The following is a 17,995-nucleotide window of genomic DNA, read 5'->3' as shown; positions in this document are numbered from 1 at the left end:
ATAAACAAAAACTCTGCATGGTTGTTCTAATACATTGTTTTTTTAAATGTCCTTCACCTCTTAAATTATAACTTCCCTCTCTGTAAGGGCATAGGAACGAGTCTGTCATTGGGGGCGACGCATATCGGAAACCTGACAGATCAGCAAATATTTTGAGCAGAAATGTCAAACAATTATGCCATCGACACATCAGTAATGCGTTACTATAATCTGACCCTTGTTTCAGTAACAAGTATTCTAACACGTTACTATTTACAATCCTATAATCAGGATTCCAGGATGAACACTCACTTTAGCATTTGCCTCACAACTAGCAAGCTACATACTCTGGTAGCACAGACAGGCTACCAGATTCTGATATATCTTATTGGTCAAAAGACATTTGATTATTGGTAAAAATGCACTGATATAAATTGACTTGCAGTTGAACTGGTTCTACGTCTTTCTAAAACCAAAGTAAAAAACAAATAATAAAATAGGACTCGGCAGTTTTAAACTCAATACAGCAGTTTGACCAACAAAAATAAAATTATTGGGGGGGACGAATGTGACTCTCTTCAATATTTTTTTGGGGGAGGGGAGGGGGGACATGTCCCCCGCTTCCTACGCTTATGCCCTGCCCTATTATATTCCCGTTGTAAAGCCAAATGTATCCCAATATATATCCTTATACTGCAGAAACAATGACTTCATTGTTTTTTTAATAAAGGAAATCACAATGGTACCTAAACAACTATACAATTCTATTCGCTGCCGTCACCGATTGATTAAAGCAGGGCATCTAGGCCCTGTTGACGCTCCGTTTGAAAATGTATCACTATATGTCTGCACCGCCTTGCTTTCCCGGGCTACAAATGGTGCGCACCCAGAGACAAGTCAGACGTCACTGCGCAGCTGCGTAGATGAGGTAATAACAAAGATGGCGGCGCTCGGCACAACGCGCTGCTTGTTTCAGAGCTTTTATCGGGTTAAAGACCTACACAGGATCAGGAAAACATTGTTTAGATGTAACGCGAGGACGTTTTGTGATGAAACAAGTGTAAAAGGTAGCTTTTATTTTTTAATGAGGCTATTGTGGTTGAATAATGTTTTTTTAATGCTGACCTTGTAGCTTGTTTCGTTAACCCCCTATACAGGCTTTGCAAAATTATTGTCCGAAATTCGTATTTTACTTCAATGTAAAGAGGCTGAAAGTGAGATATTGCGTAAATCTATTGTAGTTACTACATCTATTGAAGCTGGATGTGTATCTTAAAACAAGTTATAATGGTACAATGGGTTCTCTAAATCCTTATTTTAAGATACGATTATCTGTTATAATCCACAGGTGGTGCAAAGCCCCGGTTCACAGATGCAGCTGTGCAGGACATCCTCACCAGGATAACTGGGCTGGACCTGCAGAAAGTCTTCCGACCCATTAAACAAGAAATGAAGCCGCCCACCTATAAACTTATGACGGATGAACAGCTGGAGCAGGTAACCATTACAGCTATGTATTACACACACCTCATAAAAGTAATAATTTTAATCCCCCGTGTGTGCTTTCAGGCTATACAGTTTGCCACAGAGGAAGCAAAGAAGCAGCTGCAGATGCCCCCCGTCCTTCCAGAGAGGAAGCCCATCAACGAAGTCCTGGCTGTGGATAAGATCCTGGATGGCATGGACACAGCCAAATATGTTTTCACTGACATCACCTACAGCGTCCCACACAGAGTACACACACTTTACTGTTCCTCTTTGTGCGGATATTTTACTAAGTGGAGTTGAAATGAGTACAAATGACACCCAAAAAAATCCTCGATTGCTTTTTTACTCTTTGTTCAGGAGAGGTTCATAGTTGTTCGAGAGCCTGATGGGACTCTTAGGAAGGCGACCTGGGAGGAGAGAGATCGTCTCGTTCAGGTCTATTTCCCCAAACAGGGCCGGAAGCTGATGCCACATGTCCTCTTCAAAGAAGAGAACCTGAAGGTGTGAAGCAGCCTAATGGGTTTAACCAAGTATTTTTTCCCTCTCTCTCTGTGGTTCACAAGTTTAACCTTCAAACCCTGTTGCTTTGTGAAGTTCCGATAACCTTTTTCCTAGACTGAGTCAGAAATCTTAATATTTCAGCGTGTTTTCTAAACATGTTGTGGTCAGTATACATGAGGCCATAATATCATGTGAATCTTTTCCAAATTTCTGCTTTGTGCATTTCTTCATGTGTGTAACAAATATCAAATCTTTTTTTAAATTTTTTTAACCAAGTTACATCTCTTTTCTGTTACAGACTGTGTTTTCCCAGGACCGTCATGAGGATGTGTTGAACCTGTGTCTGGTCCAGTTTGAGCCAGATTCTGCAGATTACATTAGAGTAAGTTTACACCAGTCTTTATTCTAACTAAATAAACCAAAAACTAAAAAATAGGAAATTCTATTTTAACAGATAAACAAAAGAGTGTCTGATGTATGGATACATATTCTTTTCCATTCCTTCATAAAAAAAGAGAACTGTGTTAAACCTTTCTCCTTTTTTAACTTGTGAATAGCCCATAAACAATCTAATAACCACATGGTTTTGTGCTGAAACACAGCTAAACGCTCCAGAGAAGCAAAATGCTTTTAAAGAGTTGGTCACTATGAAGGAAGATCTGTATATTAAAAATTGGAACCAAGAAAGTATTAAAAGTATCAGTTGGTCTGACAATCCAAGCACCTTCTCCAGGATCTTGGTTTTTCAGAGTCGAATGTTTGATCCGAAGAGAATTTTCCTGATTCAGCATGAGCAATAATCATTGACTTCCTGTTCTGTGTAGGTGCACGAAGCCACATATGAGGACCTGGAAAAAAACGGCAAATACAATCTTCTGCGATCCACCAGGCACTTTGGAGGCCTGGCTTGGTACCTGGTCAACGCTCGCAGAGTCGACGGACTTATAGCGGACATGCTGAGGAGAGACATGTGGGTTTTTTTTTTCATATAATCCTATAAATACACACCTATTCAATAAATTAGAATATTATTGAAAACTGAATTTATTTCAAAAACTTTATTTGTAAGTGAAGCAAATTATATAGATTAATTACACACAGACGGATGCTTGAAAGCCTTTATTCCTGTTGGTTATGATGATTTTCCATTTTCAGCTAATGAAAACATGACATTTAAAATTACAAGGTATCCACACATTGTTAAAAAGTCTAAAATTAATATCTTAAAATGTCTTCAGTTTAAAGTCGCGTTTAAACATCTTCATTCCGTTCTGTGGTTTGAAGTGATTGAGGCTACTGCTAACTAGCTGCTAATGTGTCAAACCTAGCTGGCTAGTTTTTTTTTTTTTTTTCATCTTTCATGGGTAGGTTTAAATTTATCACCAGTTGGCTGGACGACATTCGTCTTTGGCAGTGGTTCACTTCTGTTGCCAACCCATACAATGCCTTGTGTGAATAAAAGCTTGGCACTACTATGTAAAATATGGAAATTTTTTTTGTACACTTATGTTGTCTTAAATTTAGTTTATAATGGTTTTGAAAAGCATTAAGTCATTAGAATATTACATCTGACTGATTCAAACTATACACACAACTTTAATAAAAAGTACGTTTAAGACCTGCTCAAAAGTTATTTTCAAAAAAATATGACAAACGAGACTCATCAGGATATGTATTTAATTTATTGATCATGATTGTAGATGTTGCACCTGCGGGGGATTAGCAGTGTTTTCAGTCTGGGTTTGTGTCTGCAGGCTACAAGATGCCATCAGCCTTGTGTCCTTGTTCCATATGATCCATCCACACAGTGAGTCGGCTCAGGAAGCCGCCAGCCAACAGGCCGCCGGTACCGACCTCCTGAAGGTGAGGACAACTCGGCCAGGATGAGAAATATCTGCTCTCCATTTCCCACCACCGCTGACTGCAACGCGACTCGTGTTCCCAGTGAAATCTCAGATTTAAAGCAGGAGTTGGAAGAGTTCATGTCAGGGCTGCGTCGACAAAGCGGGGACTTTTCCAGAGTCCATGAGAAATCTTTTTTTTTGTTTTTTTGTCTCAGGACTGTTTATTATTGAAGATGCTCAGAATGGTATCTTTGTACAGGTGGATTCTAATAAATTAGTATAGCTTTTAAAAGTTTAATTATTTCCATTATTAGGGCTAAGGAATAAATAATTTTTTATGTTTTTGGAGGTCTAATTGCAGGAAATTCTGGACCCACTCCTTGGGTTTCCATAGTTCAGACTGCAGGGTTCAGGTCAAGCCTGTTAAAGATTGTTATGCTATGGCCGTTAAAGCACGTGTTGGGAAGCATCGGCAGGTACAGCTAAGATGCTTCTGACACTTTCTGATTCAGGAGTGGCTCAGAGATATGAAGGGAGCAGTCGTAGCTCTTGTCTGTGTGCGGTCTCTCTTGAACTCTGCTTCACATGGCACATTCTTTTTTTAAACTTTTCTATGTTTTTTTTTCACTCCTTTGTGGCATCAGCTATGTTGGTGTTGTCCGTTGAGAGGAAGCATTTAGATAAGCTCCTCTGTTCCTCGTCTCCCTGCTTCTCTGACCTTCTGTCTTCCCTCCCATCCTCGCCCGTCTTTAAAGGCACGGATAAGGAATGCTGGCCTTGAGTTGCCACTCCCAAAGATATAAATGCGCTCTGAGATGCAGATTCCACACACGAGCTACACTTTCATATCCTCCCCACACCATCTTTCTCAGAAGTGTTTGTCTGCAGAAATATACTTTGTTAAATATAAGGACCACTAGCCTTCATTTTATCTGTTTATTGAGGTTGCTTATGAAATGAAATGGCATCAGACATAAAGTGCTTTATTATGACACTCAAAGATGCTTTACATAAAATTATTCATTTCCATTCACACACACTTTCATACGCTGATGATGGCAAACTCCTATTATATCTTTTTTTACAAGAGAAATTGTTGCAGAGAACAATTGATGTAGAAGGCCTTAAAAATTTGCTGCTGTTGCACCAGCATTTCCACACTGAGATGATATTCTACTAAACTTTTTCCTTCCACTCAACCTTCCATTTTGGCCGTTTACAGCACACTACACGGCCAACTAATTCAGCAGTGACCTTTAGAGACTCATCCTCTTCAAGGAGGATGTAACGGTTGCAAAGATTCAACAGTTACTTTGCAACTGTTGAATCTTCACTCTTCATTGTGATTATGTAGGGCATCATATTTCTGTTTAGATGATGTAACATTTCAGTTTACTGAGAAATGGATCTTGGAGTTTGTATTTCCTGTGAGTCAAGCTCAAAATCCTCTACTGCAAAATATTTCCACCATGAACCAGTTAAGACGAACGTTTAAGAAAAATAATGCTTGGAATCAATCAATTCACTTTTCTTATATAAGTTAATTTCTGGCAGAAATGAACTCTTATGTAATGTTATGATTTACTGTAATGCACGTGTATCCTAGAAGACCATCCTGGCTGTATACACAATATACATGGACTGGAGTTTATTAGTAACGTTGTCCTGTGGTGTTTGTCCCTGCAGATCTATTCTCAAAAGGAGTCTCAGAGGTCGGGCTACATCGAGCTGGCTCTGCAGGCCTACGAAGAGAAAGCCGCTGAAGGCTCGGCTTCATAACGTCCCAACATCCTAGTAACAACCTGAACTTTTACTTCAGAAGTAAAATGTTACAAAAAGCCAGAGCTGAAGTTATGTTCCACATGAAACACGAACTGCTACTGTTCTTTGCCTCCCGGGGTCCATCTTCACTGAAAGGAAAGCTTCGATCTAAAGACTCGACTCCAAAACTTTGTTTGCAGAGACTTTGTATATGCATTTCATTTAAATCACTGGAATTAAATTGATGTTTGTTGCAAAATGTGCTTACGATATGTTAAGGTAAACTAGGACTATCCTGGAGAATAAAGAGATACTCATGAGGAAAAGCTCATTAAAATCGTCTGTCCAGTCCAGAAACACTTTGACATCCATTTATTTTATTGAAAAAAAAGACAAACAAAACTAGTTACTGAAAGGTAGAAATAACATCAGAACTGTTCTTTGTTTATAACAAGTTACCCTGGTACTGACTTTGAGGTGTACATGTGTTTCCCAACCCTAACATTGAGGCAGACTGCAGAAGAGAATTATGCTTATTTAACATTTCTGAACACATTTTGTACTAAGTGAAGACTGTCCTGCCTGTTAAAATACAAACTTTTTATAACAATTATCCCTAACACATCAACAGTGATGTCTGAGAAGAAGAGATAGGAGTTCTAACTACATTAAGATGCAGACTTTAATTTTCCAGCTTTCCCCTTAGCCTTTAAAGTATAGAACTAGTCTGTATTTGACCCACATTTTAACTTCTTTTAGTAAAAGAAAACTTTGGTTGGTTAGCTTTAAAAATGGAACTTTTAGTTATTTGGTCTCAAGAAAATGTCAAATAATGTTGCTTCCACTATTCACCCAGCAGATTCATGTCTGAGGTGTCAATGTCCTCCAGTTCAAAACTGTCCAGATCCAGATCATCAAGGTCCTAGAGAATGATGAGTGAAATGTTAGGTTACATTAAGGACCTTACTGAAATTCCCCTAATTTAATTTCTAACAAATGTTACAGTTTACCTCATGGTCGATTGCTTCCTCGAGGTCTTCTGCTAGGTCCTGTGATCCTTCAGATCCTGCTTCCTGCTCTGCCACGTTGGCCTCTGCTGGGTCGTCTGATCCTTCTGATTCAGCCTCAGGAAGATCGCCCGCTTCCGACCCATGCTCCGTCTCTGCTGGAGGTTCTGCAGTTTTCTCCTCTTGTTCTTGCTCATCCTCCCACACTGCGACCGGCTTCAACGCCGCTGATGCATCTTCATCTGAGTCTAGCAATGAATCGAGGATCGGATCTGAAAAAGCCTGGCCCGCGGCTGATGGAGCATCCAGCAGGGAACATTCTGTTGGTTTTAAAGAGACGAGCTCCTCTGCTGCTATAGGTAGCTTCGCAATTGGAGTTTCTTCTGTTGCTGTAGCAACTAAGGGAATGGCGTCTGTTTCCAGTTGATCAGGGCTGGATGTTTCCTCTAATGCTGCAAATTCTGATGCAATCACAGAATTGGCTTTTAGATCCGTGCTAATTAGCTCATTATCTGCCGTTTGTGTTTCTTCTTCAGATGCCGTGATATCTGGCTGAGCTTCAGCTGCTGAAGCTATGGCCTGATCAGCCACCTCTTCAGATAAATCTACACCTTCGACTGGACTGGACTGTATGGCCTCTGAGTCTTTAGCAGGAGCCTCAGTGCAGGGTTTCTGGATCAAGAGTTCCTCTGCAATAAGTAAAGTCTCTGATTTCATGATGTTTTCCCTTTTGACTCGACACTCAGACTGTGCTTGGTTTGGCTCAACATGGTCTTTGGCGGCAAAGACAGACAGAGGAGCTTCCTCTGGAAAACTAAATATTTTCTCGGGAACAGGATCAGCAGGAGGCTCATGTTTTATTGGAATGGGTTCTTCCATTACCGTTGCTTCTGAAGAGGCAGCAGGGCTTTCATTCATGCTTCCCACTGCCTCCTGCAAAACAAACACCAGACAACAGTTAAAATACTGTATAACTTCTCTCAATTAAATCACGGCTCCTACACAACTTTGTGAAAAAGATTTTTTTTTCCCCATTTAGAACAACAGACATTTACAAGAATCCCTGTAACAGTTCCTGAAATGTCATGGATGGCCACTAGGTGGGGATGATTGCACAGAGGTCAGGTGTTATTGCTTTGTTGTCAGTCAAGAACTATTTGAGTTCATGCTTGAAAAACAGCAAAAAAAGTTACTGTATAAAAGAAATACTCTATTGTAATTTCTTTCAATATATAAGAAAATTTAGTCCTCACAGACAGTTTATAACAATCACAAACTCAATTTACACATAAACAAGAGTTGCAAATGCAGCCTAAAGATCTGTCTGCAGATTATGTGGTTAGTGTCTAAAAGATACTGCAAAGATGCGCAGGGTTTTCTCCTCACCCCTGGCTCAGTAATCTCTCCTGTGGTGATAAAACCTTTGGACTCCTCCAGAACATCACGGTCCTCGTTTGACTGGAGAACAGAAAAAAAAAAAACAAGCAAAATTTATTTCTAGCAATCCATCAATCCCTTTTCTACATCTGTTTAAGTGCATCTCCATAGTCTTTGGGCGCAAGGTGGACAGAAAAAAACACAAAAAAAAAACACATGCTCCCTACTTGGATTAAATGAAACAAAAGACCTAACATAACTTGGGTGCTTTGGACTTAAGAGAAATAACTCATGCATGAAGTAAGAAACCCTAGAACCAAAAACCTTACCATTCTGAAGCAACGGTGCTAAAACTTCTCCAGTTAAAACCTATGTGTGTCATTTAAAGTTTTTTTTCTGACAATGTTTGAGCTTAAAACAGACCACTGACCACGACGAGGGGGTATTCTGCAGCAGGTCTGACCCCAACATGAGTCTCCTTCAGGTACTGCTCAGCCAGCAGAGCTTGCTGGAGGCCAGGGAACAGGTTGTTGTACTGATCCGGGACAGCCAGTGCATCTGCTGCCTTCTGGTTAACCTTGGACATGTTCTCCTTCCACAGCTTCACCACCCTTGAGGAAGAGAGACAGACCCAGCTCGCACCAGTAAACCTTAATGAACAGGAGAGCTTTTCAACTTTATTTGTATCCTGACTTTGGGAAATTAAAAGTTACAATTACAAAGTAGTTTATGCAGGAGTTCTGCAGAAACAAGATTTGGAAGTTAGCCATTCAACAACCTTGGGGATAACCGATTAGAAACACCTTTACCTTGAGACTTGGCTGGGTATGTATGTTCTTGCCAGGAAAGCAGCCTCTGGCAATCGATCAGTTTTAATAAGCAGCTCCAAACATTTGTCAGTTCTGCCAAAACAAAATATAAGAGTAACAGCATACCAAATGTTAAAAGCAACAAAAACAGGACAAACTGTTCCAGAAACACCAACCTTCCTTGCATGAAGTAGGTGAGGAAGGCCACGTTGGTCTTCCCATCTTTCTCCGCTCCCTCGGCCAGTTTCCCTACCATGTCTGCCCTGCCTGAGGCGGTTGCCAGCAGAAGTAATCCACCGTAATCCTGAGCTTGGTGCAGACATTCCTGAGCCAGGCTGAACTGCCCCTTTGTAGAGGCAACTTCGGCCAACTGCTTCCATTTATGCTCAGACTGACGCCCCAACACGCAAAGGAGTCAAAGAGACAACAGAAAAGATTGTTGACCACTTTGAACCTACATAATAACACTCTATCTCTTAGAGAGTACACAGATGTGGCAAAATTCACATTTTACATATTTTTGTACTTCCGTCTGGGTACTTCCCAAATGAAATTACCACGCACTTAAAAAAAAAAAAACACCCAGCGGGTTTTTATATATATATATATATATATATATATATATATATGTATATATATATATAATATATTTTACAATAAGTTAACGTTACGTCTAGAAAATCAGCCGTTTCAAAGACCTTCTGAATGTAATGTCACAAATCGGCAGGAAATTCCCTTACCTAGCAACCCCAGTGGAGCCCAGCCTGTTACCTAGCAACCCCAGTAGAGCAAAAGCACATTTGGTGAGCTGGTTTTACCACTGTATGCATTGTACAATGGCTGCTGGAAAAGGCAAGCGTTTTGTTGTGGACTTACTATCCAGATGCCATTGGCTGCATTATTATTGGTTGTGCAAGAAGCTCTACAAATGCTTTTCAAAGATAAACAGTTGTGTAATTGCTCATCTGTTTGCAGCCATTTTCAGGTGTGAGTTCAAACGTTGATTAGGGAGAACTCTTCTAACAGCAGCTTATTTGGATTTAAGGCTTGAAACGGCTCATTCTGAAAGGGGCCCGAATAGGATATGCTCAAATCTCATTAGCTAATAATATTGAGCAAAAAATTTAACGAACATATTTTATATAGCACATTGACCTATCCTAACACGATCAACTAAGGTCACCTGTAAACAAAATCTGTAAAGGCTTAAATTAATATAATTTTTTCAGATTACCATTGTCAAACATTTTTTTAGAAGAAAAATGACAGGTCGGATAAATTCTGGTTGAATTTTTTTCTCTCTTATCAAGTTTTTAAAGCGGTGCTGAACTGCAGCCATACATCAACATGCACTAGCATGAGGCTTTCTCTGACCTCTGCCTCCAGAGCCAGTTCATGCGCCATCCCCAGCTCGCCCAGCTGCAGAGCAAGCTCAAACTTGTGTTCCAGATCAGTGGACACAGCCAGCGCCTGCTGTCTGAAGCCCTACAAAAGAAAATGCATTTAAAAAAAAAACATTAAACTTTCTTCAATAACACTGAAACAGAGCTGTCGTATGGCCACTGTTAAATGTGAGGCAGGTATAAGGACCAGGAGAAGATGCATCCTTGCCATAAAACAGAAAATTTTAACGAGAGTTTTGACTTCCTTGTCTTTTCTAAATCTTAGATCCAAGTACAACATCACTGGGTTGGCAGTAAGTTCAACATGGCAGCAAACTTCAAAAGGACAAATGCTGGGAGGACAGTGACACCTGTTTCTCCAGGAAGTGGGCGACCCTGGTCCTCTGCTCCACTGGTATTGTGGGAAGGACCCTGTCAGCCGTGGTGAAATCTTTCCTCATGACAGCTGTCTCATATTCCAGCACAGACAGCAGCAGGGAGTAACTGATGATGTTGAGCTCCTTGTCTCCTAGATAGAGACGGTCGTCCTTTGGGATGTAGCCCAGCAGATACATGGTCCTATTCAGAGTTTTTACAATGAAATGGCATTTTAATGCACATTTTATTTCGTTAGCCTATAAAAGCAAATGGCAATGTGCTACCTGTCCAGGTGAGCAATAGTTATGATCTCTCCTCCAACATAGTAGTTGAGTCTGTTCACGGAGCTGGTATAGATGAAGCAATCTCCGACCCATAGACCTGTCTTTACAACCTGCTGGACCTCCCCCAGTACCTGGGAAACAGAAGAACCACAACAAACAGAAGCCATGAAATGAAAACTGAAAGGAAAGACAATGAAGTTTTCTTTTATATCAGCATCTTACGATAAAATTTTACAACAAACCACTAGAAACAGCTCTGACCTCAAAAGCATCTTCTATCCCATCCTCTGTCAATGTTTCTTTAGACTCCTGTGCTGCTGACACTCGCTCTGTCAGGTAGCGCAACACAAAGAAGGACTCTTCTGTAGCAATACACACCAGCTCCCCAGAGTCAGACCAGAACATCTGCAGGCACCAATGAAAGGCTTATGAAGAAGCTGCAGTTATAGCATTCGGACTAGCACAAAGGAGATTGTGACAGACATGTTTAGGCAGGATCTCAACACGGCGGATCAAACTGGAGCTTTCCCAGTCATAGAAAGCCAGTCCGCTGGTTGACCTCACTCCCAGTAAGAAGCCACCAAAGATGCCTGATCAGAAGGGATAAAAATGAACATATCAATTATTATAATAAAGTTTATTTGATAGGGATAGACACACATCGACATAGACAAACTGGATAAAACAGCAGTCCCATGTTTGCATCATGGTGCAATAGCAACAGCTAATTCGCAGCACTTGTCCCTAGTTGGGCTTTTTAAAAAATGAAGTGATAATCATTTAAAATAGCACAACATAATGTATACAAACAGAAAAATGTAAAACATCAAAAATGGGTACAGGTCTGTTTTTGACATAACCAGAGTTTTGTTTGATTTTTGAACATACTAAAACTGGTTACGGACTTTAAATGAACAGGAAGTGAGTTCCAAACTGCAGATCCTCTCACAGACAGAGCACTTTGAGCAAAAGCTGCTCTGGTAGATCTGCTGTTGCCCTGCAGTCTCTGTATGCAATCGCTTAATGGTGTTGGTGCAAGTCCATTTAAACATTTAAAAATCAATTTTAAAACATTATAATTTAGAAAATTTGTAAAATCCAAAATGCCAAATTTAACCAAAACGTGACAGTGATGGAATCTAATCGGCTTTAGATATAAAACCTTTAAGGCCCGATTATAGAGACTTGCTAATGGTTTGAGTATAGTTTGATTAGTCTGAGACCAGACAGTAGCTCCATAGGTAAAATGTGAGAGGATCAGTGAGTTCAAAAACATATCTGGACGATCTTCCAAATATGATTTAAACCAAGACAATGACCGTTCTGAGAAGTTATATGATGAAAGCCTTGAGATCAGTAAATTGTGATTCTCCGTATCAAAGGCCTTTTTCAAATCAAGAAAAACTGCACCAGTAATTTGTCCCTTGTCAAGTGATTGATTAACCTTTTCAAGCAGCAAACTTACAGCGGTCTCTGTGGAATGTTGACGTCTGAAATCAAACTGAAGCGGATGCAGAAGACTGTTACTTTCTAAATGCAGTAGTAGTTGTTCCAGAACAATTTTCTCCAGCACTTTTGACATGACCGGAACCAGACTTATTGGCCTGTAGTTGCTGATTTCATGTCGACTTCCTGATTTAAAAATCAGTTTCACCAAAGCTTTTTTCCATGCATCGGGAAATTGCCCTGTTCTGATGGAAATGTTAACTATATGAGTTAAAGGTTCTACTAAAATGTTACTGTATTTTTTAAAAAACATAGTATCTAAATTATACATATGTCCCTACTTTACAATTAAAGTAGGGACATGTGGAAGATTATTTTCTTTGCCATACTTGGAAGGAAAATACCTTTGTGGGTTGCAACAGTTAAAAACATATCAGTACCAGATAACTTTTGGTGGAGATGGTGTCATAGCACAGTGTGACATACTGGAAAAAAAGGCTTTCATCTTTGGAGGCAACTTCAATGCTCCAACTGATCAAGAATAGACTTTAAGTGGCAACCCTATACAATTTTTAGGGACCAAATTCCATCCTGCAAGGTGGGAAGACTTGTCCCCTCTGGGCAGAGCTTATCAGGTTTACCGCCAGAATTTGGGAATAAACTTGATAAACTGTCAAATGTAGGTTAAGATCAGGACTGCTTGATGGCAGTCAAGCAGTAGCTGTTCGCACCAGAGTGACCAACACAACCACATCAGCTGACTTGGAACAATAACCGGTTGAGAAGAATGTCGAACAGCGTGCCAGAACCCGCTGTTTGGCATTGGCAGACAGGATTTGACGAGTTATTTGTGGGTGCTACCAACATAACCAACTCTGCTGCTCAATCCTGGAACGAAATTTTCAAATGTGATGTCATTTAAAGACACCACATTTAAACAACATAAGTATGTTTACACTTTTAAACACAGATAAAGCACTTTGATTGGTCAGTATGGTAGTACATAGATTCAGTTCATTTTACTAGTTGAATGTAGAAAAAAGTGATTTTAAGTGGCAAAAGAAACGTACCATCAGCCCCAAAATCAGGGTTGAAAGTCTTCTTCTCTTTAAAGTTTTTAAATATTTTCACCACGCTATTGCCCTCCCTCGTGGCATACCTGCATAGAAACAAAAATGGCGCGTCATTTTAAATACTGGGTTTATGCTGTTGGAACAGAACTTTGGACAATTTAAATCCAGTGAGTTGGATTAGAGAAGAGGCTAAAGGGAGCCTCAACAGTTTTCAAAAACTGCCCTTTTGATCTTCTTAATGATCCATTCAGACCTCATTGAACCTTGAAACACATATATATTTTTAAATGCGTAACAAAAAAGGACTTCTTTTAATTGGTAGGACTTACTGTGAGGAGTCGTGTGCCCAGACAAACTCCTGAGCAGAGCCAAAGCTTTTGTTCCTCAAGGCCATCGCGGTGTAGATGATATATTCCCCATCTCCGCACACCACTACAAATCTGTCAGAATGAAACGCACACCACATATATATCCATTTAGAAATCTCAGACAGAATACCTATCGCGCTTTGTCAAAATGAAACATTGAATGTAACAAGTACAGATATGAGGTTTCACTCAAACCATCAGCATGTATAGACACAGCGGCTATTCTACCAGCACTAATGTCAAGCGTTTCAGTTTACACAAACTTGCCTTTCCATTCGAAATGGAGATGACGACACTTAATGTCAAATTTTAAAAGTCTCCTGTTTGACTGCTTTTGTCATATTCCCACTCTGCAATGGCTCACCTGCCGTTGGGGCTGTGTTGAATGGTCTGTGGGTAAATCTCACAACTGCCCATGTCTTTGGCACCAAGTGGGAGCTTCTCTCCGTCCTGAATCTCCGTCTCTCCCAGCGTCTTCAGGTTGGCCTGCTGCACCTCAGAGTGACGGGCCCACATGATTTTCCCACTGGAGTCCATGGACATGGCCGGCTCCTCCCGACCCAGCTGAAACAAGGTGAGGATCAATATAAATATGTGTTCATGAAAACGTAATAGTGCACTCATTTAAAGCTCTGACGGTGCACAAACCTTAATGATGATGCTGCCTTCATCATAGCCCAGAGCTATATTGTTGGAGCCAGACTGCCCACATATACACCACACTCGTTCCAGCCCGTAATTAAGTGTGTTTTCAAGTCTGTAGGTGTTAGAGTGCCAAACTCTGACAGTGCCTGTGGATGTGTCAAAGTGGAACCAGGTCAGTGTTCTCTTTGTGACCCAGTAATAACTGAGACAGGTTTTACTCACCGTCCTCAGATCCTGTGAGAATGACCGGCAGTTCAGGGTGGAAGCAGACACAGGTCACATTCTGCACATGACTCTCCAGGGTCTGAACACACGTTTTGTTCTGGTAAATAAAATCAGAAGAGACGAAGGCTTTACCTGGTGGTATTAATACAAACCACCTGCGGAATATGTCACTTTCAGTTTTCAGACGGAAACCCCTGACTCACTTTCTATCCTTTGGAAAAATTATGTGGTTTTATATCAAAACTGATATTCTGTTTTCCAAATTGCCACATGGATTTATAGACGTCTAGATATTGAAAAGCACTAGATTCACCGGTATTAAGCATGTTGTTTTTATCTGGGTTTACGTTAGCTGAGTAGGTTGTTTACACTCTGAACTTTTCAGGAACCAATGCTGCGTTCTAGTTTTAGTCAAAACTGGGAATCCAAATTGGGATTTCCCACTGGTAAACCGGGAGCAACTCCAAATACCCCGTTATGACGTCAAATTTCAATATGGCTGCTCCTCACATAAGCTGTGGTGGAGGAATTTATTTTACAAGCATCGGCACAACTGATGTTTGCTAGAAATACTTTAAGTTAGAGGAAATTACTCATACTACAGCACTCTGCAGTTATTTGAGTGCAGATTAAACTTTCCAAATGGACTCAAAATTCACACGTTTGTAGGCGTCAGCAGGTTCTTTTTGAGAAACAAAAGAGGAATGTTAGTCAACTAATACAAACACAGCTGGATCTCAATAAAAATATACTTTAAATACGTGCTTTTGCTCTTGGTCAAAAGATCGATGCCTTTTGTAGCACTGGTTTAATGTAGATTTTATTTGAAGCTGAATAAACTTTTTTTTTAATCATACTTGCTGTTAATCTTATAATAGCTGCTCTTTTTCAGGTGTACTACTTGAGGATCCATGTTTATATGTGTCCAATGTGTGTTGGATTACCTGATAATCCCAGATCTTCACAAGATGATCATCTGCTCCTGATATAAGGTAGGGCTTGTCTCCTCCATTGTAGTAATCAATGCAATTCACTCCTTTCTCGTGACCCTCAAGAGTGAAATTGGGAGACTTGGAGCCCAACTGCCACACCTACAGTACAGCAAGATGAGTTGTAGCATTAGTGTTATAGAAGGATAGTTGTAGTTTTAGTCTGTGGTCACCTATGTCTGCCTGTTTGTGTACCTTAATGGTTCTGTCTAGAGAGGCGCTGGCAAACTGGTTGTTGTCTTTAGGGTTGAAGACGACCTGCATGACGTAGTGTGCGTGTCCCTCAAACACCTGACAGCACGTCCACTTTCTGTCCCAGTCCCACAGTTTGATCAGCATGTCATCTGGAAACACACACCGCTCGTCAGACAACTCAGTAAATGTTTGCATGTTGCCTTTGGACGACTGTATTTTGCGTGACTCTAGGTAGGCATTTCCTACCGCTGCTGGTGAGGACAAAGGGCTGCGTGGGGTGCACAGCGACGCAGCGGATGTAGTCGCAGTGGGCTTCGAACATGAACACCCTGTCTAGCGTGTTGTAGTTGAACACACGGATCTGCATGTCATCCTGTGGGCAAGCGAACAGATTTATCAAAAACATGATCCCAATTCAGTCCACAGCAGCAGAATAGCTGCTTTTGTTCTGCAAAATTAGAGTCACAGAAAAGATTTGTACACAAACTTTTATCCAGAAACCACTTACTGCTCCGGTAATGATCCAGTGTTTCCTGGCTACAAACTTGGCCACTCTAACAGGCAGATCGCACAACTCAAAGGATTTAATAATTGCCTAGGGATAGAGAAGCAAGGTCAGGCAGTATTACTGAAGAGTACATGCCACAGAAACCTTTTCAGAATGTATCATTGTAAGGGTTTTTTGAAGGGATGTACTATGGACAAAATATTTTAATATTACATGAATGTACATACTTAATTTATTTTATCTTAAATATATAAATAAGGTCTAGGCTCAAGTCCAATCGGAAATTTGTGTCAAGACTGGAAATTTGATCTGAACTTTGGGGGACAAGTGAATCCTTTTGCAAGGCATTTGTTTGTTTTACTGAAAATAAGCATTCTTGAGTGAAATGTTGGAATACAATTAGGAGAGAGTGAGTGCGAAATGACGGAAGTGTTGTGGTTCATAGACACCTGTGTTTCATGGTTCCAGACGACAACAGTGCCGGTGTAGAGGCTGAGCACCATCCACGGCTCAGTGGGGTGCAGGTCGGCACTCTTCACTCTCTCTGACCGAGCTGTCAGCCTCCGCTGGATGTCCAACCTCAGAGGCTGGTTAATATAAGAGACAATAAAAACGAACGGGGTCAACATTGTGCATGGGGTAGGCTGGCGGATGCTCCTCTGCAGCTTTAAATCACGTTCTGGCTTTAGTTAGGGAGTGGGTGTGTCTGTTCTCCCATACCACATTTTGCATGCATGCCTGCCTAAATTTTCTTTCGCATCGATGATTTCTCACCGATCGCACGGCATACGAAAGAATAAAATACATGCTTAACACGTTGAGTTTAAGATTTTTCAAATTAAATGCTTATTATGAAGGCTCGATGTGGTCATTTTGTTTATTTTGAGCTGTAAGAGTTTACTGTACTTTTTTCCAAGTGCCATTAAAGTGTAACAGGGTGGCAAGTACAGTTCTTCTAATAACACATCTTCAAACTGTGACGTGATAAATAGTTTGTTTGGGACACCTACCATGTCTCCACGTCAGCGTGTGCCTCAGTTACAGTCCAGGGAAAACACACCTACCATCCTGCTGCTGTGCTGCTTCAGGTCCCTGCAGTTAAGCGGAGAAAAGTTTGATTATCATGCTAAAGACAATATCTAAACAACTTCCGGTGATGCTTTTCAAAGTAAATACTTTGCCCTAAGCGACGAGGAACAAAATTAACGCCTTTAGTAAAAACCGGGAAGAAAAAACATAAACAAAACTATAAACTATGAGAAAAATGTGTTGCGCATGAATAGCTATGTTAAGATTAAGTTTTATAAGCTAATATGGTGAAGCAGTTTTAACGTTTATCAGTCTTACCTGTGTATCCAAATTCATATTCATGAATATTCATTTTGAGTTCGAACATGGCACAAACGTCACCAAATCTGCATTTATTTAAGTTTAAGTCGAAATAATTTTTGCCAAAAGCTCTGGTAGCTTCAGCTTGTTTGGGGTTTGTGGATTCTCTATCGTCTCTTTCAAATTGTTTTGTAAGCTTTTACTTTGAAAATGAGAAATTTAACTTCCTGTTTATCTGTGTCGAGGCAAACTTGACTTGAGACATTTTTTTTTGCAACGTGGATCTTTCAGTGATTTTAGGAGAACACTTTGTACCTGACAACTCATACAAATACTGATGCACGACAATTAAAAAAAACATTTTATTTTAGGAATGTGGTATTTTGTCGGCATTACAGCAAAACGTT

At 40.4% G+C, this 17,995-nt stretch overlaps 2 protein-coding genes across 2 annotated transcripts; one reads left to right on the top strand and one right to left on the bottom strand.

Annotated features, from left to right (window-relative positions):
- The first annotated feature begins 888 nt into the window (after positions 1–888).
- On the top strand, positions 889–5,938 carry mrps22 (mitochondrial ribosomal protein S22). The gene is made up of 8 exons (XM_008426228.2): positions 889–1,046; positions 1,328–1,476; positions 1,549–1,713; positions 1,825–1,968; positions 2,267–2,350; positions 2,793–2,938; positions 3,723–3,831; positions 5,499–5,938. The coding sequence occupies exons 1-8, from the start codon at positions 920–922 to the stop codon at positions 5,589–5,591; spliced, it is 1,017 nt and encodes a 338-aa protein (XP_008424450.1). The 5' UTR covers positions 889–919; the 3' UTR covers positions 5,592–5,938.
- Positions 5,930–17,370, bottom strand: LOC103474942 (COPI coat complex subunit beta 2). The gene is made up of 22 exons (XM_008426227.2): positions 17,270–17,370; positions 16,709–16,846; positions 16,260–16,346; positions 15,998–16,124; positions 15,752–15,900; positions 15,512–15,658; positions 14,565–14,664; positions 14,346–14,488; positions 14,062–14,261; positions 13,659–13,769; positions 13,327–13,415; positions 11,294–11,400; positions 11,072–11,215; positions 10,811–10,941; positions 10,520–10,727; positions 10,141–10,251; positions 8,943–9,157; positions 8,767–8,859; positions 8,388–8,568; positions 7,967–8,038; positions 6,584–7,513; positions 5,930–6,495 (listed from the first exon to the last, which is right to left on the bottom strand). Exons 1-22 carry the CDS (start codon positions 17,270–17,272, stop codon positions 6,418–6,420), a joined length of 3,564 nt encoding a protein of 1,187 aa, XP_008424449.1. The 5' UTR covers positions 17,273–17,370; the 3' UTR covers positions 5,930–6,417.
- Positions 17,371–17,995: the final 625 nt, after the last annotated feature.

Source organism: Poecilia reticulata, linkage group LG13 (assembly GCF_000633615.1).
Source record: "Poecilia reticulata strain Guanapo linkage group LG13, Guppy_female_1.0+MT, whole genome shotgun sequence".
Classification (NCBI taxonomy): domain Eukaryota; kingdom Metazoa; phylum Chordata; class Actinopteri; order Cyprinodontiformes; family Poeciliidae; genus Poecilia; species Poecilia reticulata.
This window is presented reverse-complemented; position numbering and strand designations above follow the sequence as displayed.

What these genes read in the sequence shown, in the direction of transcription:
- mrps22 (XM_008426228.2), top strand. Translation starts at nt 920, where the DNA reads ATGGCGGCGCTCGGCACAACGCGCTGCTTGTTTCAGAGCTTTTATCGG. An exon ending in ATTCTGCAGATTACATTAGA is followed by an intron (nt 2,351 to 2,792) that starts GTAAGTTTACAC and finishes TGTTCTGTGTAG; the next exon opens with GTGCACGAAGCCACATATGA. An exon ending in CCGGTACCGACCTCCTGAAG is followed by an intron (nt 3,832 to 5,498) that starts GTGAGGACAACT and finishes TTGTCCCTGCAG; the next exon opens with ATCTATTCTCAAAAGGAGTC.
- LOC103474942 (XM_008426227.2), bottom strand. An exon ending in CCCTGATTTTGGGGCTGATG is followed by an intron (nt 11,401 to 13,326) that starts GTACGTTTCTTT and finishes CCTTCTGATCAG; the next exon opens with GCATCTTTGGTGGCTTCTTA. An exon ending in CCCACTTCCTGGAGAAACAG is followed by an intron (nt 10,252 to 10,519) that starts GTGTCACTGTCC and finishes TTTCTTTTGTAG; the next exon opens with GGCTTCAGACAGCAGGCGCT.